This window comes from Desmodus rotundus, chromosome 12, assembly GCF_022682495.2.
Source record: "Desmodus rotundus isolate HL8 chromosome 12, HLdesRot8A.1, whole genome shotgun sequence".
Lineage (NCBI taxonomy): Eukaryota > Metazoa > Chordata > Mammalia > Chiroptera > Phyllostomidae > Desmodus > Desmodus rotundus.
Window position 1 is genome coordinate 40062173 of NC_071398.1, and position 21112 is coordinate 40083284.

General features: G+C 52.6%; 2 protein-coding genes across 3 annotated transcripts; both read right to left on the reverse strand.

Annotated features, from left to right (window-relative positions):
- Window positions 1-723: 723 nt before the first annotated feature.
- On the reverse strand, window positions 724-4227 carry CD79A (CD79a molecule). Its single transcript, XM_024577663.3, has 5 exons — window positions 3971-4227; window positions 2213-2527; window positions 1924-2042; window positions 1290-1358; window positions 724-1160 (listed from the first exon to the last, which is right to left on the reverse strand). The coding sequence occupies exons 1-5, from the start codon at window positions 4044-4046 to the stop codon at window positions 1047-1049; spliced, it is 693 nt and encodes a 230-aa protein (XP_024433431.2). The 5' UTR covers window positions 4047-4227; the 3' UTR covers window positions 724-1046.
- Window positions 4228-10439: 6212 nt separating this feature from the next.
- On the reverse strand, window positions 10440-18335 carry RPS19 (ribosomal protein S19). Of its 2 annotated transcripts, none has more exons than XM_024577696.3 (6): window positions 17986-18335; window positions 17556-17626; window positions 17187-17287; window positions 12235-12418; window positions 11642-11696; window positions 10440-10505 (listed from the first exon to the last, which is right to left on the reverse strand). In XM_024577696.3, the coding sequence occupies exons 2-6, from the start codon at window positions 17624-17626 to the stop codon at window positions 10479-10481; spliced, it is 438 nt and encodes a 145-aa protein (XP_024433464.1). In that variant the 5' UTR covers window positions 17986-18335; the 3' UTR covers window positions 10440-10478. The 2 variants fall into 2 exon arrangements, with proteins under 2 accessions (XP_024433464.1, XP_045041505.1); XM_045185570.2 differs by lacking the exon at window positions 17986-18335 and adding an exon at window positions 17822-17845.
- Between the last annotated feature and the right edge of the window lie 2777 nt (window positions 18336-21112).

Here is a 21112-nt window from a genome sequence, read left to right on the forward strand (position 1 = left end):
GTCAGTCTCTGGGTGTCGCTCGGTCTTCCTCTCTCTGGCTGCCTCTCTGGGTTTCGGTCCGGGGCCCGCCCTCCCTGTCTGTGTGGGAGCGTCTCTCCCTCTCGCCGTTTCTCCGTTGGGGTCTCCCCGCCAGTCCGCGCTCCTGTCACTTGCACCCTCGGAGCCCGTCTCTTCCCGTCCCTGGTCTCTGCGCGGTCATCTCGGCACTCCCCCACCTGTTGCTTTCCTCTCCGTGTCTGTTTTTCTATGAACTCGTCTTTCCTTTCTATCGCCTTCTGCTGTGTCTCTGCTGATTCCCTGTCCTTCATTGTCCCTTCACCAACTCTGCCTCCGTCACTGTCCCTCCGCGTGTCTGCCTTTCTCCCTCAGTCTCAGGAACTCTGCATCTCTGTGCCTGTCATTGCCCCTCCAGTTAGGGCCACAGACTCTCCAAATGCCTTGCCACAAGTCCACACTCAGAGGACAGCTGTAGCCTCAGAAGAGTTCAGTACCAGCCCCGTCACAGTCCCCTGTGATTCTGGGACTTAAATTTGCATAAATAAATGTGGTCACTTCCATTCACTCGTGTGTACTGGCTACGAGGTCCCAGGCAGTGGGAGTGGGCAGCAGCTGGAGGCCCAGAATCTTGGGTCTCAGGGAGGAGGGGACTGGAGGCCTGGACGTCTGGGTCCCGGGGCAAGCGGGTGGGCGGTTCCCATGAGACCCATGACTCCTGCCAAGATCTGCAGTTGGGAAGCATTTATTATCACTAAGTGGCCGTGCCAGAGCTGGGAGTGGGGAGGTGACATGAGGCTGCTACAATCAGTCCCCTAGAAGCAGCAATCAAGGGCTCATTACCAACTGGGTGGGTGAGTGGGTGGGAGCCTGGAAAAGGCATTAGAGGGGAGGACAATCTAGAGGGAGATTGGGAAGAGCAGACCTCCCAAGGGGGAAGGTGATGCAGGGTACTTCCAGGAATGACTGCGAAAAGAGCAAGTTCCAGGGAAGGGGGAGACACCGGAGCTGGGGCCATAGCAGGCATGACCAGCCAGAGTGGCTGGCCACAGTCACGGCTTCTCCAGCTGTACGTCTCCGATGTGGAGGCTGCCCACGTCCTGGTAGGTGCCCTGGAGGCCCCGGGAGATATCCTCGTACATGGAGCAGTCATCAAGGTTCAGGCCCTGGGGTACAAACACGGCGGTGGGCCTTAGTGTCCCCATGCCCGGGCCCCTGCCTGCGGCCTACCCCATGAGGACCCCCCTGAGACCCTCAGAGCACCCCCTCCTAACCTGTCCCAACCCTCCACTCACCTCATAAAGATTTTCATCTTCATAGTCATCCTGGGCATCCACTCCGAACTTCATATTCTGCCATCGTTTCTGTGGGGGATTGGGAGCCTCAGTGGGGGGTGGGGGGACCGTGGAGGAGGATATGTTTTCAGGCCCTTCTAGATGCCAGGAGGTGCTTTATCAGAGCAAGTAGGGGACGTTGTTCAAAGCCACATATCGGGTAAGTGGCGAGTGTCTCTGGGCCGGAGCCAGGGTCTTTCTGGCTGTCTCCACTGCCTAATAGTTCTCCACTAATAGCAACATCACTGGTAAGTAGCTACAGTTGCCCCGTGGCTCTGCAGGTCGGAGAGTCTGGGAGGCCCCTATCCCCCATCTTCTCTGGCCTTGGCTACCTCTGGAGGGCTGCAGCACTTCTGGGTCCACGGACAGTAAAGAACCCCCCCACTCCGGGGGTGCCAGCGGGGGTGGGGGTTGTAGAGTGAGAGCACCCCTGGAGAATGGCAGTGACGACAGCCTGAGGGGAGGCTGAGCAAGGGCACCCCTGCCAGCACCATCCTGATACTGTGTTCATTTGTTTGCCCTCCATAGCCCCTGTGGGGTGGGTGCTGTCATTCTCCCAAGTTTTGGGTGGGGGCCTGGTCCCAGGTTGGCTCACCCTGAACAGCAGCAGTGTCCCAGGCACCACAGCGCAGAACAGCAGGATGATCCCCTCGGCTGTGATGATGTTGTTCTTAGTGCCCTCCCCCATGTCCAGGAAGGGCCTGGGGGTCGGCTCTGTGAGGAGGGTGTGCTGTTCAGAGCCCTGTGCCCACCCGGCCCCAGCCCGGCCCCCAAGCAAGGCCCCATGGAAGTCCCCACTGCACACAGGAGAAAGGGGTCAGTGTGTGCTAGCAGGGAGCGAGGGTGCGGAGTGGTGGGACCCTGGAGCCAGGACCTGCACTCACCACGCACGCGGAGATAGGTGCCACAGGAGCGCCGGACCTTCACCGTGGTGGCGGTGGTGTTTTCTGTGACTTCGCACAGGTATAGGCCTGAGTCATTCTTCATTGCTGATGGGAAGGTCAGCTCACTGGAGGGGCCCTTGCCAAGGCCTTGGTACTGAGGGGGCCACGTGTAGTTGCCTTGGAGGACTCGCCACCACTTGACCGTACAGTCCCTGTGGCTGCTGTTGTACAGGCACTGGAGGCGGGCCTCCTCCCCCACATTCACCGTCACCGATGGCGGGCCTGAGCTCACCCACAGGGTCTGGCCCCCTGGGCCTGCAGAGAGGTGGATGAGTCGGGGACCATGGATGGGCACACTGACTGCAGCCTTGGCCCTGTCACCTGCCCCACTCCTAGGCGTATGGGGCGGGGGACGAGAGTATGAGGGCACATCTGGGGAAGGACAGGGAGGTGGGGGGTACAGAGGGCATGCATTGTTGGGGCAGGGAGTGAGGGGCTACCTAGGGGAAGAGAGAGAGACCCCTGGGAAGAGGGAGAAAACATACCTTGGGGGGTTGAGGACATTTTCGGGGAGGAGAGTGAGATACCTGGGGTGGTAACATCCCCCCCCCCCCCCGAGGGTCCCTACTCCCCTCTCCAGTGCCACCTCTTGCGTTTGGATACTTGTCTCCCCGGTGCCAGAGTGCCTCTGCCCAGGCAGCGACCTCCACAGCTAGTTTGGGCATCACCTCCTCCAAAAGGCCTTCCTCGCCTACCTTTCCCAGCCCAGCCCTGCCCCCGACACTTTTTATCTTACGTAATCTTCACAAAACCCTTAGAAGAATGTTCTCTCATTATGCCATTTTTGCAAGTGGGACAGCGGAGGCCCAGGGCAGCAGGAGTGGCTGGGAGTTCAAACCCTGCCCCCCGCCCTGCCCCCACCAGTTTGTTGTGGGACTGCCTCGTCCTGTGTCTCTGAGCTCGCCCCTCTTTCTCTGTAACTTGCATGTGTCGACCTGGGGGTCAGGGGTGAGTTTAGTCCTTGGGCTGGGGATTCGGGGAGCGTCTCAGCAGAGCGGGTGGCCCAGACTGGGTGCTCTGGGAAACCCCAGCTTTCAGTACCCCAGGCTGATCCACAGGCCTGTGCTGCCTCTTAACCGAGAGGGAAGCGGGGAGGTGAGGAAGAAACAATGAGGAAGAAGTGGAGAAAGAGGCAGCAACCTCAAGGTCATGGGTTCTAATCCTGGCTCCCAGTGTAACCTTGTGTGACCAGCTTCCTCTCTGAACTCCTTGGTCAAACAGGTGGTCACAGCCCCGCCAGCTGGCTTTGCTGAGAGAGGCTGTGGAGGGCGGTGCCATGAGGCACCCCTCCCCCAGCACTAGAAGGGGCTCCTACATGGGGAGGAGGTGGGGGACTGGGATTCGAGCCAGTGAAAGGCTTTTTCTTCCCTCTGAAGCTGAGTGCTCCCCCAGGGCCCCTCCTGTCCCCAGCTCTGAAGCTCAGTCAAGGGCCATTTTAATTCCTCATTTTGACCTGTGGGACAGGGTTGGGAAGGCACTACATGGGGTGGTGGATGCCCCTTCAATATGGCTGAATCCCCTCCAGCCTCCCCTAGGCCTGTTTGGGACAGACAGATGGAGTTTCAACAGACGCCTCTCCCCGCTCCCCTCCTGCTGGCTTCTCTCTGCCCCACTCCCTGAAGCCCTTCCTTCTGCCTATGCTCTCTCTCCAGCCTCCCCAATCACGCCCCCCCCCCCCCACTTCTGTTAGCCACCTACCCAGGCCAGCAGCGCAGATCAAGAGGAGGAAGATCGTCCCAGGCGGGGGTTGCAGGACTCCGGGACCCCCAGGCATCTTCTACCAGTGGGTTGGTCCGTCTGGGTGTGCAGCAGTCCTGGGGTACCAGATCCCACCTCGGTGGGCCCCAAACTCCACCCTACTTCCTGCCCAGCCCTGCCGGAGATGGGCTCCACTGGCCCCACTGCCGGGCCTTTCGGGGCAGCTCCTGCCAGTGCGCTTCAGGCTGTGAGCAGAGAGGAACTGCTCCCTGCACCTGTGGTGGCCACAATACCCTTGAGAGGAGCTTGCTTGGGTGGGGGAAAAAGGCTAGTCCACGGCCTGGCTCCTCACTGGGTGCCTGCTGTGTGCAGGTGGTCAGGGCAGCGACTCTGAGCTTTGTGAGTCTTTGCCCCTACTGACCTTGGAGAAAATGTGTACCCTGTCTGAGACTCTGTGTCCTCATTTCGTGGGGTTGGAAGTGAGGGTTTAAAGGCATTGCGCATGCACAGCCTGGAACACACCACCTGCCACATAGTAGCTGCTCAGTAAGTGTTGGTTATTATTAATGCTCACGAGGAATAAATGAGACAGGCCTATTTATGACTAAGCAGTGGTTTCTCTTTCCCAAAATGCCAAGAGTCTTGGCATTAAAAAAAATTCAATTATATTTGACTGGTTATGCTATAATAATAAACTGTAGTTGTCTTGATTTCCCCCCACCATTGCCTCCCTCCATCCAGCACCCCCAATCCCTCAGGCAATCCCCCCACCATTATTCACGTCTGTGGGTCATGCGTGTAAGTTCTTTGGCTGCTCCATTTCCTATTCTGTACTTTACATCCCCATGGCTAGTCTGTACCTACCTATTTGTACTTCCGTTTTTTTTAAAAAAAGATTTTATTTATTTTTAGAGAGAGGGAAAGGGAGGGAGAAATGGAGAGAAACATCGATCGATTGGTTGCCTCTCACACGCCCCCAAATGGGGACCCAGCCTGCAACCCAGGCACATGACTGGGAATTGAACTGGTGACTTTTCCATTCACAGGCCGGCACTCAATCCACTGAGCCACATCAGCCAGGGCCCTATCTGTACTTCTTAATCCCCTCACCTCTTCACCCATTCCCCTACACTCCCCTCCCTTCTGGCAACCATCAAAACCCTCTCTATATCCATGATTCTGTCTCTGTTCTTGTTTGTTTAGTTTGTGTTTTAGATACAATTGTTGATAGATGTCTTTTTATTTTTTGCAATTTTATCATTCAGTTTTGATCTTCTTTTTCTTAAGTAAGTCCCTTTAACATTTCATATAATAATGGTTTGGTGCCCTGGTTGGTGTGGCTCAGTGGACTGAGTGCTAGCCTGCGAACACAAAAGTCACCAGTTCAATTCCCAGTCACATGCCTGGTTGCAGGCTGGGACTCTGGTTGGGAGCATGCGAAAGGCAACCACACATTGATGTTCCTTTCCCTCTCTTTCTCTCTCCCTTCCTCTCTTTAAAAATAAATAAGTAAAATCTTAAAAAAATACATGGTTTTGTGATGAAGAACTCCTTTAGATTTTTCTTGTCTGGAAAGCTCTTTATCTGCCCTTCAATTCTGAATGGTAGCCTTGCTGGGTAGAGCAATCTTGGCTGTATGTCCCTGCTTTTCTTGACCTGGAATATTTCTTGTTAATTCCTTCTAGCCTACAAAGTTTCTTTTGAGAAATCAGCTGACAGCCTTATGGGAACTCCCATGTAGGTAACTAACTTCTTTTCTCTTCCTACTTTTAAGATTCTCTCCTTAGCTTTAAACTTTGGCATTTTAATGATAATGTGTCTTGGAGTGGGTTCTTTGCATTCATCTTGTTTGGGACTCTCTGTGTCTCCTGGACTTGCATGTCTATTTCCTTCATCAAATTAAAGAAGTTTTCCTTCATGATTTTTTTTCAAATAGATTTCCAATTTCTTGCTCCATCTCTTCCCCTTCTGGCACACCTATGAGGAGAATGTTGGACTGTTTGAAGTTGTCCCAGAGGCTGCTTACACTATCCTTATTTTTTTGGATTCTTTTTTTTTCTTGTTGTTCTGATTGGTTGTTTTTTGCTTCCTTTTGTTCCAAATCATTGATTTAATTCTCGGCTTCATCCACTCTACTGTTGTTTCCCTGAAAATTGTTCTTTATTTCAATCAAGGTGTATCCTTTGTTCCTGAGTGGACCATTTTTATGCTGTTGAGGTCCTCACTAAGTTCTTTGAGCCTCCTTATAATCAGTGTTTTGAACTCTGCATCTGATAGATTGCTTATCTCCATTTCTTTTTCTGGAGTTTTGATCTGTTCTTTCATGTGGGCCATGTTTCTTTATCTCTGCATTTTGGCAGCCTCCCTGTGTTTGTTTCTATGTATTAGGTAGAGCTGCTTTAACTCCCTGTCTTGGTAGCATGACCTAATGTAGTAGGTGTCCTGTGGGGTCCAGTGGCACAGCCTCTCCTATCACTCAAGCTGGGTACTGGAGGTGCAACTTCCATGTGGGCTGAGTACATCCTCCTCTTGTAGCTGAGCCTTGGTTGCTGTTGGCAGATCAATGGGAGGGATTTACCCAGGCCAGTCAGCTGCAAGGATTGGCTGTGATCACTGACCACCAATGTCCACCCTCCATGGAGGATCAACTGTGCAGGGGCAGTGTGGTGGTGTTCCAACATGGTCTGTCGCTGTCCACTGGGTGCGCTGGCCCTGGGGTTTCCTGGGTGGTGTAGGCCAAGATCAGCTCCAACCTGTGTTTTGCCCAGGGCCACCCTGCCTGAGCTATAGAGCAATCTGAGATGGCTGCTGCTTGTGCTGGGCTTGGAGATTCCCAGGTGAAGCCAAGCTGTGAATCTAGGCTGGCTGCTGCTAGTGATGGGCATGGGGCTCATTGAAGCCAGCTGTTGCTTGTTTGAGAGGATTTAGGAAGTTGTGAAGCAGGAGACAAGACCAGACGTTCACATGGAAAAGCAGCTTGGGTGGGCCCGTAAGTTGGGTGGGGCAGTCTGTGGGGATCTCCAAGGCGGGTCAAATGGTGTTAGCCAGACTGATGGAGTTGCAGGTATGGCACCAGCTTGGCAGCTCTGTCCTCTGTGGGGCAGGTTTAGAAAAGGGACAATGGCCCCTGTTTGCCTTGATGCCAGACACTTCAGTTTCTCCCTCTGTGCCACTGGTGCCTTTCAAGTTGCCATTCTGGTGCTGGAGCGCAGAGGGAGTGAGTCTGAGTAGGTGAGTTCATGTGAGGGTTCTTTAAGAGGAACTGCTTGGGGCTCTAGAAATTTCTTCCACCTGACTCAATCCCTGCTGGTTTTTGCAGCTGGAAGTTGTTGGGACTTATTTTCCTGCCACTGGAACCCTGGGCTGGGGGTCTGGTGTGGGGCTGGGGCTCCTTGCTCCCGAGATAGCCCTCCCAAATTTTTATCCATCACACGTGGGTGTGGGACCAGCCTGTTCCACGTCCAAGCCCCTCCTACCAGTCTGGGTGGATATGGTTTCTTTAATTCTGTAGTTGTCAGACTTCCATTCAACTTGATTTCTGATGGTTCTGAGTGATGGTAGTTCTATATTTTTGTTGTAATTTTGATGTGATTGTGCAAAGAGGTGAGCCGTGTCTGTGTGTGCCGCCATCTTGAGTGGAAGTCCTGAGCCTTGGCATTTTTAATCTGAGGGATTAGGGTAAGAGTATCTCCCTAGTGTTGGCATGAGATGATGTTCCCTGTACCCAAAGAGTGAATAGTCGTGGTGGGCATTCTTCAGCCAGCCCCCTCACAAGTGGACAAGCCCCACCTCACCTCATTTTACAGAGAAGCTGAGGCCCACAGAGGGGACTCTGTCACTGACACATGCCTGGTGTGTTACACAGGCTGGTGGTGGAGCAGGGATTCAAAGTCGCTGTGTGTGCCCAGGTTCCTCTGAGCATCGTTTTAGGTCACATGGGAGTGAAATGAGGTCTGAGGGGTGGGGGTAGGGAACGATACAAGGTTGTTGAGATGTTTCCAAGCAGTGAAGCACCTGTGTATATAAGGAGACAAAGGAAAAAAATGTACTGCCGGGTGATTTTTGGTAGCAAAACCAGGAAGCAAGCGAAAGCCCACGTATAGGAGAATGGATGGGCATCCTCCTCTGACAGAGAAGTGCGCAGCAGGAGGAAAGGCAGAGCCTCCCATGTCCACAGGGCTGCACGGAGGAAAAAAAACCCATGAAAATGAGAAGGCACGGTAGCATGATACAGTTGATTTGTTTTCAAAATGCAAAACAACACTGTGCTGTTAGGGGCATGTGCATCTGTAGTGAAGGTGTAGACCCACACGGGGGAGTGACAGCGGTTCCTGAGAGGCGTCACCTCTTGGGGAGCCAGGAGGTTGTGACTGGGAAGGGCTTGGACCTTCATCTCCATTTTATGCCTCGTTTTATTTCTTAAGTTGTGTGGTGGGCTCATGAGTCTTTGTTACACTACCACGTACACTGTTTTGCTTGCTTGAAGTATTTCATATTTTTAGAAAAGCAACCCTCACAAAAGAGCATGGCCTTCAAATCACCATCCCTGGGTTTGAATCTCAACTCTGCCAACTGACTGGTCAGGCATCTGGGCCTCAGTTTCTCCTGTAATTTGGGCACAACACCCCACCTTGTGAGGCTGTGTGCTTAGCACAGTTCCTAGAAGTTCCTCCTCTTCGGCCCAGTGGCTCTCTCCCTTTTCCTCCAGGGACCCCAGTGTTCTGTGGGGACCCTCGATGTATATGAGGTCATCACCCCCTCTGTGCTTCAGTTCTTACGGTTTTCTTCTGAAGAAGCCTAGAATCAGAGGCTGCAGCCCTAGAAATTCGCCTCCTTCGCGGGTTTCAAAGCCCTCAACTGCCGCCCAGCGGTGGAGAGGCGCGGCTGCAGGATTGCGGACCCTCTCAGGGCTGGCTGGCCAGTCTGGGCGCCTCCACCTCCCACTCACGCCCTGCCTCTGGGGTCTGGCGTTGTGCCTGGGAACCAGATGATTGGCATTGTGTTCTCATGGGAACCCTTGGAGATGTCTTCAATCTCAGCAAAAGAGGAAACAGGCCAGAACGAGGAGTGACTTCGGGTCTCATTTAACCACTTCCCTCACTTCTGAGGGGCAGTGCATGGGACATCACAAAAGTTATCCAGCCTGTGACTTACTTTCCCCATCTCCAAATTGCAGGTGCCTTTTGTCTCTTACTTCACAAGGTTGCAGAGTATATATGATACATACTATTTATAAAGCGCCTTGTATGTGGCAGGCTCTAAGTGTTTTTTCACTACTGATGTCGTCTGAGCTGGGAGAGATGACAGCTTCATTCCTCACCAGGTGGATTCTGGTTTGATATTCCTTCTACTTTGAACACCATGGTCTTAAATTGGGTGACACCAATTGACTGCCTGCCAGGTGTGCTTGCTCCGAGCCACGGCACCCTCTCAACGCTGGGTCTCTGGGATGCCTCAGGAGTAAGTGGCACTACAGACAAGGATTGGAAGGCTCAGAGGGGCAGTAAGTTACTCTGGGTTGCATAATTAGAGGCAGAGTTGGTATTTGAAGCCCAGTTGTTTGGGATTCAGAGGCCAGGCTTGGCCCTGAAGGGAACAGGTCCAACCTGAGGGGTAACTTGGACTGGGGGCCTTGGCCAAGCAGCTTGGGCTCAGCATCATAGTTCTCTCCAATCGGAGATGGGCCCGGTCACATGGGGGCAGAAGGGGCCCTTTCCAGGACTGTCCCTGTGGCTCGGCACTTGTCCACCAGGCACCTGTTGGTTCTGTGGCCCACACCGGGGGCCCAATCACAGGCAGAGCATCTGCCCCATTGCCACTGAGAGCCAACTGCCACGCAGGATTGTAGAAGGGGCACCACGTAAAGGGAACAGGAAGTCAGCTTCCCCACCTCTCCCACCCAGGGCGTGAAAGGTTCCAGTCTGCTCTGTGCTGCCTCTAAACTGTCCCCTTGTAATTCTGTGGCAGGTACACCTAGCTCCATTTCACAGCAGGGCCCAAGGCCACAGATAATGGGAAAAGTGAGGGCTGAGGCAGGACCGCCCTGCCCACATCAACAAGGTAAAGGTGCACAGCAGGCACAGTTCAACCTGAGCTTGAGTCTGCGCTGTCCCCGTCCACCTCCTTCCAAAGAAAACACTGGAGACCCAGGACCTCTCCTGTTTTGTTCCAGCAGAGACCAGGGTCACTCCAGCAGCCCAGGCCTCAGTTGGGGCCACTGCTTGAATAGTCTCTCTTTCCTTTCTCATTTCCTGAGAATTGCAAAGGAAGTATATGAGGGAGGTGCCAGGGCTTCTGGGTCCTGGCCCACCCCAGGCAGGCATCTTGCCCACTCAGGGTAGAGTTGTTTGAAATGGGAAGCCTGAGAGCCTCAGGCCTTGGCAGCCGCAGCCCAACCCCCCCCCAGGGAACCCAGGCTCCTCCTTCCTTATGGCCCCAGGAGCAGCCAATCAAGAGACTCAGACCAGGATTACGAATGAGGCAATTTATTAACCCAGCATCATTTGTTCTAATGCTTCTTGTTGGCAGCTGCCACCTGTGGGAAAGATGGAAGAAGTCCATTGAGGATGCTCGTGGGGTCTGTATCCTGTGACAGCCGCCCACTGCCCAGAGGACGCCAGGCCTCCTGATGTGTGCAGCCTCACATGTACTCATGTTGCCAGAGTCCTCACAACCCAGGGCCTTTTCACCTTTTTACAGAATCTTCAACTGGGACTCAAGGAGATCACGGGAGTGGGATTCCAACACTGCCGAATGCCCCATCACTCACACTGATGCCTGTGCCAGGCCCTGCTCTGGAAGAGCTGCCCTCCTTCCAGGCCACCCGGCTCTCAGGGCAACACCCTGTATTCCTGACATTTGGCTAAAGTGACTGTGACTAAACACTTCAAGGCTCTTGGGAAGCCTGAGTGGAGGCCCGTGAACTGGAAGGTCGCAGATTTGATTCCCCGTCAGGGCACAGGCCTGATCCCCAGTTGGCCTCTCCCCCCCTTCTCCAGAAACCAGCAAGGTCGCAGATTTGTGCTGGGGGATGGGGTTCCTGCTGTTTGCAGCTCATTGAATCCTAACCCTAACCACCCTGAAGTAAGCAAGAGTAGATCCCTCTATGAACAGGGAGATTGGCTCCAGCTGAACCAACGCTGCCCCAGGGTGTCCAGCCAGCCATCAGGATGGAGACTTGAATTCTAAGCCATCCCACCTGATGCCCAGTAAGCAGAAAGAGTGAGGAGGAAACACTCAAGACAGAATCTGGGCAAGGCTGATGCCCTGCACAGAAAGCAGCCCACCTGAATCCTTGGGTTCCCTTCACTCCAGTTCCAGCAAAAAGTGAGTCAGAAATGCACTCTCCTGCCTGCTCCCAGGGAAGCCCCCCTCTGACCCCTGTGCCCTCCAGGTGAAGATATTCTTTAAAGAAGATTTTATTTATTTTTAGAAAGAGGAAAAGGGAGAAAGAGAGGGTTGCCTCTCACATGCCCCCTACTGGGGACCTGGCCCACAACCCAGGCATGTGCTCTGACTGGGAATTGAACCTGCGACCCTTTGGTTCACAGCACTCAATCCACTGAGACATGCCAGCCAGGGGAGGAAACTCTTATCTGACAAAGCCCAAGCTAGGGGAAATGCCCAAGTAGTGACCGAGGGACTCGGCCTCAGCCCGCACCCAGGGCTCACCTGTCCGGCGATTCTGTCCAGATCTCTCTGTCCCTGAGGTGTCAGTTTGCGGCCCCTGGGAAGGGGAAGGGGCGGGGGGAGAAGGGTTGGTTATACAGTCCCTGCTGAGGGCAGGCTTTCAACCACCCTCCCTGCCTTGCTGGATGTGAGCTGGGCTTCCCCAAAAAGGCACCTGGCCATGGGACCACCCACGTGCTGCCAGCCAAGTCCCACTGATGGCCCCAGTGGGCTGCATTCTAAGGAGCTTGGGGCAGAGAGGGGGCCCCTTGGGAGCTGACAGACAGGGTGTCGTTTGTGCAAGCATTAGATCAAAAGCCCCGAAAAATCAATTGGGCAAAGTTAACGAGCAGACTAATGAAAGCAGACAGTCGCTAAATTACCTTCCTGGAGCCCAGGGCAGTCAGCTAGAGAGGTCGGGGCGAAGCCCTGGGCTGCTCGCTTTCCTGCAGAATCCTGTCCACCCGAGGGGCAGGTCCAGACCGTGCAAAGACAGACCTGGCACCTCTGCGTGGGCGGAGCAGGATGGCCCTCACTAACTTCATTATCAGTGACTTGGCCCCAAGGTTCCTCCATCACCCCCTTTCCCAGCTTACCCATCCTGGTCCTTTTCCACCATTTTCAGCCCCTCCAGGGCTTGGAGGACCCGGCGGGCCACGCTCTTGGAACCTCTGCTAAAGTGGCTGGGCATGACACCATTTCTCTGTCGCCCTCCGTAGATCTTGGTCATGGAGCCAACCCCAGCGCCGCCCCGGAGATATAGGTGCCGTGCTGTGGAAGCTGGGTGGGGTGCAAGGCAGACTTGAGGGCAGGGCCCAGACACACAAACAGTTCGGTGTGTGGTAGCCAGTTTTCTGTTTCACAGCTAGGGAAGCTGAGCACACACACTAAGACCCAGCACCTGACCCCCACTCTTACCATGGCCAAGCCGCGCTGCACCCCAGGCCCAGCCCAGGACACAGGACACCCAGACAGTGCAGGGAGTGCCAGAAACGCCCTGCCGAGGCTGAACCCGAGGGTCTGTGGGTAAAGCCTAGCAAATGTTTAGGCCGCAACTGTCCGTCTCTGCATGCCAGAGGGGCAGGGGAATGGAGAAGGGGCCTACTGCCACTTGAGTGCAATTCTGAGCCCTCAACCCCTGGAGAGACTGTGCTGGGAGTGGAATAGGGGGGCAGGGCCGAGATCCCATGCAGTGGACGTTCCCAACCCGCACTGTGCATCACTGTCCCCACCCCCCCGCCCCCGTGGACCTGGAGGCTGCTGTCCCAACACTGGCTTGGGTTAAGTCCCTGGTCCACCTGGCCAGCCTCCTTGGAAATGCTCTCACTTGGCTCTGGCAAGGCACCTACCCCCATCCAAGAACCAGGGGTAACTGTCTTGCAGACTAGGGTAATCGTGAGGATTCCACGTGAATGTGTCAAGTGCTGTTGTCTTTTACAGAAAACAACAACAGGCACTAGAGGGCGCTCACTGGCCCCTTGTCACACAACTCTGGAAGGACAGTTCCTCCAGAATGTTCCGGTTTTCTACCTCAGGGGGCCACTGAGGTTTGAAGTTTGAAGGAATTGGGGCCAAGGTGCACAAAGTGCCCAGACTTCAGTCATCACAGGGCCCTGCCTGGCCGGGACACAAAGGGCAGGGACCCCAGGCTACCCCAGAGGCTAGTGCTATAGCTACTTACTGCTGAGAGCCAGGTAACCCTCCAGTGCTGTGAGCTGGGCACGGGCTGAGACTGAGTGGTGAGACTGGGCACGGGCCGCCTTCCCTCCGGCCGCTGCTCCAAGAGCACCCTCTCTCACACCCCCGTCCCTGTCCCCGTCCCCCCTGCCTCCTGATTGCCACAACACAACCATGGGCTTTTGGGGGTCAACAGTGCAGCCTCTCTGGGGACTCACTGCCTCCAATCACTTAAATAACACTCTCCTTGGTCCTTCCTATCCCAAACTTCCCCTCACCCTACCCTCTACTCTCCTGCCCTGCAGGATCAAGCTGCCCACCCCCTGGGGGATGAAGAAACTCACTTGGTATAAGCTACCACCCAGACTCTTTTTACCAGGAGTGACATCACCAGAAGACTCTACCCCTTAAGGCCAGCACAGGTACCCAAACACCTACCGCCATCCCTGGTCATGTCCTGGCCCTGGGTGGAGATCAGCTTCCCCACTTGAGATGGGCAGAGGACAGCTCCAGGAAGGGGGTAAGGTGAACACCCCTAAGGTGCCCAGAAGAGGCTGCCTACCAGAAATGACACGCCGAAACTTGGTCTCACCAAGCTGGGACCAGCACCCTGACCAGTAGACAGTTTGAATTTCAACCCCGCTCATCAGCTGCACCAGCCTGCCTACCTTTCTTAGGTTTGCGCTTACTTGAGTAGCGACTGGCAGAGAACACCCTCCGGGAAAGCCTGTTATTTCCTTCAAGGGGGTAGGTTGGATTTGGACTTTCTTAAATGACCTGGCGTGCTGTCAGAGGTTGCAAGGCCCTCCCCAGTCACCCCAGTTTGTGATAATTATCTTCCTGGCCTATTAGGAGGCAGAGGAAGGTTATTAATGGAAGCTTTAACAGTGGAAATATGGAGTTCTACGAAAGACTGACCTCTTTTTCACTCTCCTGTCTTTAGCCCTTGAGACCCAGGCCCTAGCCCCACCTTTGAAGTGGCCTTGTGACCACACAGATCCAGGCCGCCCCGCTGGTGTTACAAGTGCGAGTGAGCAAGGTGCTGTCACTAATAGCTGCTCCTTGGGGCGGCAACCTGCCCTGCACTTGTGAAGGAGGGAGCATGTGGGGCCCCTGCTCACTCTTCAGTCCAGTCAAGGAAGAGTGGCTGCACGTCCTGCTAGGCCACTAGGTGGGACCCAGGGCACGGAGCACACGGCTGACCAAGCAATGCTCTGCCAGGTGTCTTCGCAGCTCAGCATCTCAATTGCTGGTTTTAAGTTCAGATCAGGGGCCCCAGCCTGATCTACTTAGGCCGAGTGAGGGAAGGAAGCCTTCTGGATGCATTTTGCCTTTGACCCTCCTCTGCTAAATTTCTAAGGGGAAAAATCACTTTCCTGACAATGACTCAGCCCTTGACTTGCTCCTGTAAGGTCTCCCAGGCCTCGTTCTTTCCACTAACAAACAGGAGTTAGGCCACCAGTCCCATGCAGAGAGCGGACCACCCAACCTACACCCTATAATACAGCACACTCAGATGTCCCAGCTAAGCAGCTGCCCACTGCCAGCTGCCCAATAAGACACACACTGATTTCTCACCCCGTGCTCAAGTGGGCCCTTTTGAGAGTCGAGATCCTGAGGCTTGCCCATGGCCACCCCCCGCCCCCCGCCACTCTCCTGCTGTTCCAGCAGGTCCCCACTCTCCTGATGCAGGTTCTTTCTGGCCACATCTCACTCCACCCTGCACACCATTCCCTGGGGACTCCGTACTCCTACAGCCCTGCCTCTCGTCTGGCCCACCCTCAGAAGGGCCCCGCACACCCCAGAGTTTACACCCCTCCTCACTGCCACCACCCTAAAACTGAGGGGGTGAAAGAGACAAACCCCTGTGATCCAGAAAAAGAGAAAAGGCAAACAACACAGATCCTGCTCTGCCCTCCCAGGGCCACTTCACCTGCCTGCACGAGGTTTTCTTGTTGGTAAACAAGAATCTCCTGTGACTCCAACTTGTCCAGAGTATAGGCCGACCACCGAACGAGGTGGGAGCACTCTATACTGTGAAACCAAGATTGGCAAACTTCTCCTGTAAAGGGTCAGACAGTAAGTACCTTAGGCTTCATAGGCCACATAGTCTGCTGAAACTGTAACTTGGCCTCTGCCTGGGTGCAAACAGATGGACATGGCTGTACCCCAACAAAAACGTTCACAACAGACCATGGTGTAGGACCATCATTCATGCCGACAGAGCAGCTAGGAAAGTGAGGTCAAAACGGCAGCTTCAGAAACCCCAAGGAAGGGAGACCAGGACGGTAGGCAGAGGATGCATTCCAGTGTGAGATGCTGGGGAAGGTGCGTGGTGGGCAGAAAGGGGTCATAGCCAATGAGAATCACAAAGGGCATCGACCCAATTTCCCGCTAATCTCGCCCCACTAAAAAATACAAGTATGAAATGTTGCCAGGAAAGAGCTGGAGCCCCCACTCCCCTCCAGTGACAACAGGATGGGGAGAACTGTGGCAATCTCTAGCTGGCAGACAGACCCTGAACATGTTACTTAAACTCTGACACCAACTATAAAAAAAAAAGAAAGCACCAATCCTGCTTGGGAGGTTTTTGATAGGTACAGATTAAAATAGGCTCGTATATTCACCTGACCAAATGGGAAAACCTATCAGATTCTTTCTCCAAATCTGAGACCCAAAGCTGCCCTGACCTACGGACTCTTGCGGCACTGCCAAAGAACGCTCAGGACCAGGGAGCCCTGCTTTGCGAGATGGGTAATGGGAGGGCGGTTTGTCCAGGTCCCACTGCTGCGAGCCCAGGGAAGTCAGCTTCCCCTCGCCGCCTCCATTTTCTTTCTAAAAGCACAGCAGTGGGTGGGCAGATACGCCACCTACCTTTCCCACCTCACAAAGTTGACCTTTTAGTCTTCAGGGGCCAGAGGCTGTGTGTGGCTCAGTCATACTGGCACCTGTGCCCAGTCTAGGGCGTAAAACAGAGCAGACCCCATGGACACCCAATAAAGCATGAGCGCACCGCCAATCTGCAAAGCACACGTTCTAAAGCTCCGGGCAGCCTGCACCCAACGCAACTCTTCTCGGCCATTCTGAAGTTTTGTCAATTCCAAGACCCTGCTTTCCACCAGTTTCTCATTTGAAGACAAGCTCTGGCCAGGACGGAGCCCCCACACTTCACAGAGGAGCTACACTGTAATCCTTTCAAGTTGTTATTACTGGAAGATTAATGAGAGAGCGCGCTGGCAGACGGTCACAGGCCGACTGTCTGAGTTTCCTTCTGAGCATTTGGGACTTGCCAGATCCCCAACCACTTGAGAATAACTCGCTAGAGACTGGGAGTCAGCTCGTGGGATGCTCTGAGCAACCAAAGTAAGACAGCTGACTTTTCTCCAGTGATTACCATGCAAGAGGCAAGCATACTTTAAAGCAGTTTATCTGCATTAAATTCATTTGACCCAACAATAACCTGCATTGACACATCACGAGCCCCATTTCAGAGATGGGGAAACGAGGTACAGGCCGATGGAGGCCACAAATTAAGTGTAGAGATGGATCTGAACTCACGAAGTTGGGAACCAAGAACAGAAAATGAGTAATTCCTGTCTCTAGAACAAACCACCACTAAGCAAAATACGGACATCCATTTGTTCCTGGGTTTCCCTTGATCAGAGGAAAGCCACAGGTCCTCACACAAACCTCTTACAGATGAAGAAAGATTCAGAGCACAAAGGTATCAAACATCACACTGAGTACGCAGCGACAGTCAAAGGTTTCTGCTCTCTTGCATTCTGGGGGTGGGGGGCAAGTAAGAGCTCAGAGAGGGGACAGAAGTATGGCCTGTGACACAGTCACCCAACCAAAGGCCCGAGTTCCTCACCAGCTCGCGTGTAGAACCAGTTCTCATCGTAGGGAGCAAGCTCTTTATGCTTGGCCAGCTTGACAGTGTCCACCCATTCAGGGACTTTCAGCTTCCCGGACCTGGGACCAAGACAGCAAAAAAAGCACAATTCAGGAGTCTCCACGAACCCCTTCTCTCAACAGGACTGCAGATTAACAGGAGCCGGAGGTGTCCCAGAATATAAATAAAGAGGCTGAAACTCAAACACAACCCGGGCCTCATGAAGAAAGGGTGGGCTCCAACTGAGACCTCCAACAAGTTTCCCCTACCAGAAGGGGGGACTGCGGACACAAGAATCAGGCAAAGACCACAGCCTCCATTCACTTGGAACCCCTGCCCCAAACTCACTTTTTGAGGAAGGCTGCCAGAGCTCTGACGAACTCCTGCTGGTTCACGTCTTTTACAGTAACTCCGGGCATCTGCGAGAAGGACCAAGCACGTGAACACGGGAACTGAACCGGTGGAGAAGACGGACAGGGGCCCAACGCGACCTAAACCGCTGCGCTCCCTTGACTTCCGCCCGCGTTTGCAGAGACGCTGTGTGACTCCAGTCTCTGATTCTAGGGCTCCCCGCACTCTCGGCTGCCCACCAGGCCCAATCTCGACTCCCGTACCGCGCCGAACCGGCAAGTCCGGGCCTGCCACTCGCACGTGGCTGCAGCTTCAGGGGGCGGGGCGACGCCGCGCGGACACCCCGGAGCTCCTAGGCAGGAGTTTCGGGTTGGGGTGTCGGGTCAAAGCCATTCGTACACAGCCCAGCCCAGAGCGCCTTCCTTACCGTGCGGCCTCCGCGCTGCCAGCCAGGGGAAAGGGAGCGACGGGGTTTCCCGGGCGCACAAGTCGGGCGTCGGGTCTCGCGAGAAGCCCGAGAGCTCGCGAGAACAGGGTTAGAAAAGGCGGCTCCGCCTATCTCAGGGCGAATGGGCTTCGTTTCCGCCGAGGTGGGAGGGTGTGTAGTGAGGGAGTGGGAAGGCAAAGGAAAAAGCTAGGGGGACGGGCCTGAAGACCTGTTTCTTCGTCCCTCCTCTTGGAGCGTAATAGAGAGGAGAGAGCGTTCTTGTCTCCAGCGGGGGAGATCTAGTTTCGCTTGCGTTGATCAAAATAGCAGCGGAGGACACTGTGATGGCGGAAGTTATGGAGAAGTTCGGTGGACAGGAATAAAAAAGACATAGTTACTTCCGTTGTCTAAAGGGGCGACGACCCACCCCTCTTCTGAGTGGAAGTGGCTTTACTGGCCGGAAGTGGGGATAGTGAGGGCGGAACTCTGATGGGGAACCTAAAGGAAGCGCAAGTAACAAGTATGTCAACCACCTTTCCGGCTTCAACCACTAGTACTCGCGAGATCAGCCGACGGAAGCCGCACCCTTCTTAGGGCGGAAATTGCTTCACTACTGCCCAGGCTGGAGGCTGGGAGGAGATAAGGGCAGGGACTAAGGGGCGGAGGCGGGACAACGAGAGGAACTAGTTCAGTTCTGCCTCCTAGTGCCTGAATCTGTTCGCTTAGTCCTTACTCTTACTTGCTTATTTATGTTTATCTATCTTACTGACCTGTGCAGCTTTAGGCTGTCCATTTCCCCTGTCAAGTCTTAAGTCTCTCCATTAAAAAAAGTGAAAGAATTTAAATGCAAACACCGAGATCCCAATCGTTTGTCTCTTTTAAGTGACCGCTTCTGTACACGGTGCATCACGTACGAATTATAGCAACAATTTTTTTTTGTGTATGCCTACTGTGTGCCAGGCACAGGTAAACATTATGTAGTATTATTACCTGCGCACTCGCGTTTAATCCTTACAGGAAAGACACACCAATGGTCTGATGAAACCGTTAGCTTGCTGCAGAAGTGGAAACATTTAAATGTGTTCCCATAGCTATTTTCTTATGTTTAAAAGACTGAGATTTTAAACCATCAGAGCGAACAGTAATTTTTTTCCACAGTGAGATACTGTGTATGCACAATGCCTTAATTATTAAGCCAATATGTTATACCCATATCTGTTATAATTAAAACCAACTGTTTTGGTTGGTTTAGGCAGCTGTAAAAAAATATCCCAGCCTGGGTGGCTTGTAAACAACAGGAATTTATGTTTCACAGTTCTGGAGGCTCAGAAGTCTGAAATCAAGGTGCCAGCAGATACGGTGTCTAGTGAGGGCCCGCTTCCTTGTTCATAGACAACCATCTTTTTTTGTGTGTGGTCATGGCAAAATAGGGGAAGTAAGCTCTCTGAGGCCTCCTTTATGAGGGCACTACTAGAACTCCACCCTCGTGAGGATGAGTCCTCCTCCCTAATCACCCTAATCACCTCCCAAAGGCACCACCTCCAAGTACTGTTAAATTGGGGATTAGGTTTCAACATACTAATTGGCGGGGGTGGGGGGGGAACAACATGAACATTCAGTTTGTAACACCAACCATGCTTCTAGCATGATAATATCATGTATTTAAATTAGGGCCTTTACATTGTAGAATGTTGTTGAAACCTATTTTGCATTGTTTATAAAGCTTGAGGATAGATTTAGTATCTCAGATTTCTCCCCCAGAATCAACATGTATGTTGAGTTTGTACTGGTACCCATGTGTAACTATAAATGTCCATATACTAGAGTTTTTTGGTTTTTATTTGCTTATACTTGGGTATTTATATTCAATTTTTATACATTTCTGCTGTACATTTCTAATATCAATGCTGAATCATTTAAACTTAATTCCCTTGAGTCAATTCACTAAACATTTCTTTAAAAAGAAAAAAAAAAGAAGAGCTCTCCAGAAGAACTGTGTAGTACCTCATCAAAGGAAGAGACAGGGTTAATATAGGATTTGGGGAAAGGTGAAGCTTAGGTAAAATTTTATTAAGCAGTTTTCTGGTAGACACAAGGCAAAGCAGAATTTATGCAATTGAGTCAACATTATGCCTAGGTTGAGAAGAAGACACAGGGTCCTGTTTCCTTGGAAATTACAAGGTTAAGATAAATGTGCAATGTTATCTCTTGAAATCCCCCTTTGAAACTCTGCACCTGGGTTTTAAGTCATGACTGCATCTGTGTGTCAAAGTGACTTAGACCCTCCAGGCAAAAGCGAGATGTCCCATTCTCACAATTTGTGATTTCAAAAAGCAAAACTTTCTGACAGTCTATGATTTTAGATAACATGATTTCTCAGCACTGTGTCCTTGGTGTTAATTTGTGTAGGTGTTAGTTTTTTACAGGTTCATAACCTCAACAACTCTGTGAGGTTGTTACAGACCAGGCAACTGAGGCTTAGAGATTTAAAGCCTCAACTCTCTTACCCTTAACCAAGGGCAAGGTTAAAGCCTGATCTGGGATTTGAATCTACAACTGATGACTGCTCTATCTCCTTCAGTAACTCTATCAACAGAGACTTTAAAAATGGTTTGAGGCTGTGGTACATCCTGACAATGGGATACTATTCAGTTCTAAAAAGAAAGGAGATACCAGACCATGAAAAGACATGAAGGGAGCTTAGATACATATTATTGAGTGACAGAAGTCAATTTAAAAAAAATTGATGAGAGAGAGAGAGAGAGAGAGAGAGGAGAGAGAGAGATTGGTTTGTTGTTCTACTTACTTATACATTCATTGGTTGATTCTTGTATGTGCCCTGACTGAGGATTGAACCCACAACCTTGGTATACCAGGATGACACTCTAACCAACTGAGCTATTCAACTAGAGTGATAAAAGCCAATCTTAAAAACATACTGTATCATTCCAGCTATATGACATTCTGAAAGAAAGCTAAACTATGAAAACAGAAAAAAGATCAGTGGTTACTAAGAGTGGAGGTGGGGGAGGGAGGAATAAATAGGTGGAGCACAGAAAATTTTAGGGCAGTGGAACTATAGTATAGTATCATCTAGTATAGTATACATATAGTATAGTATAGTATC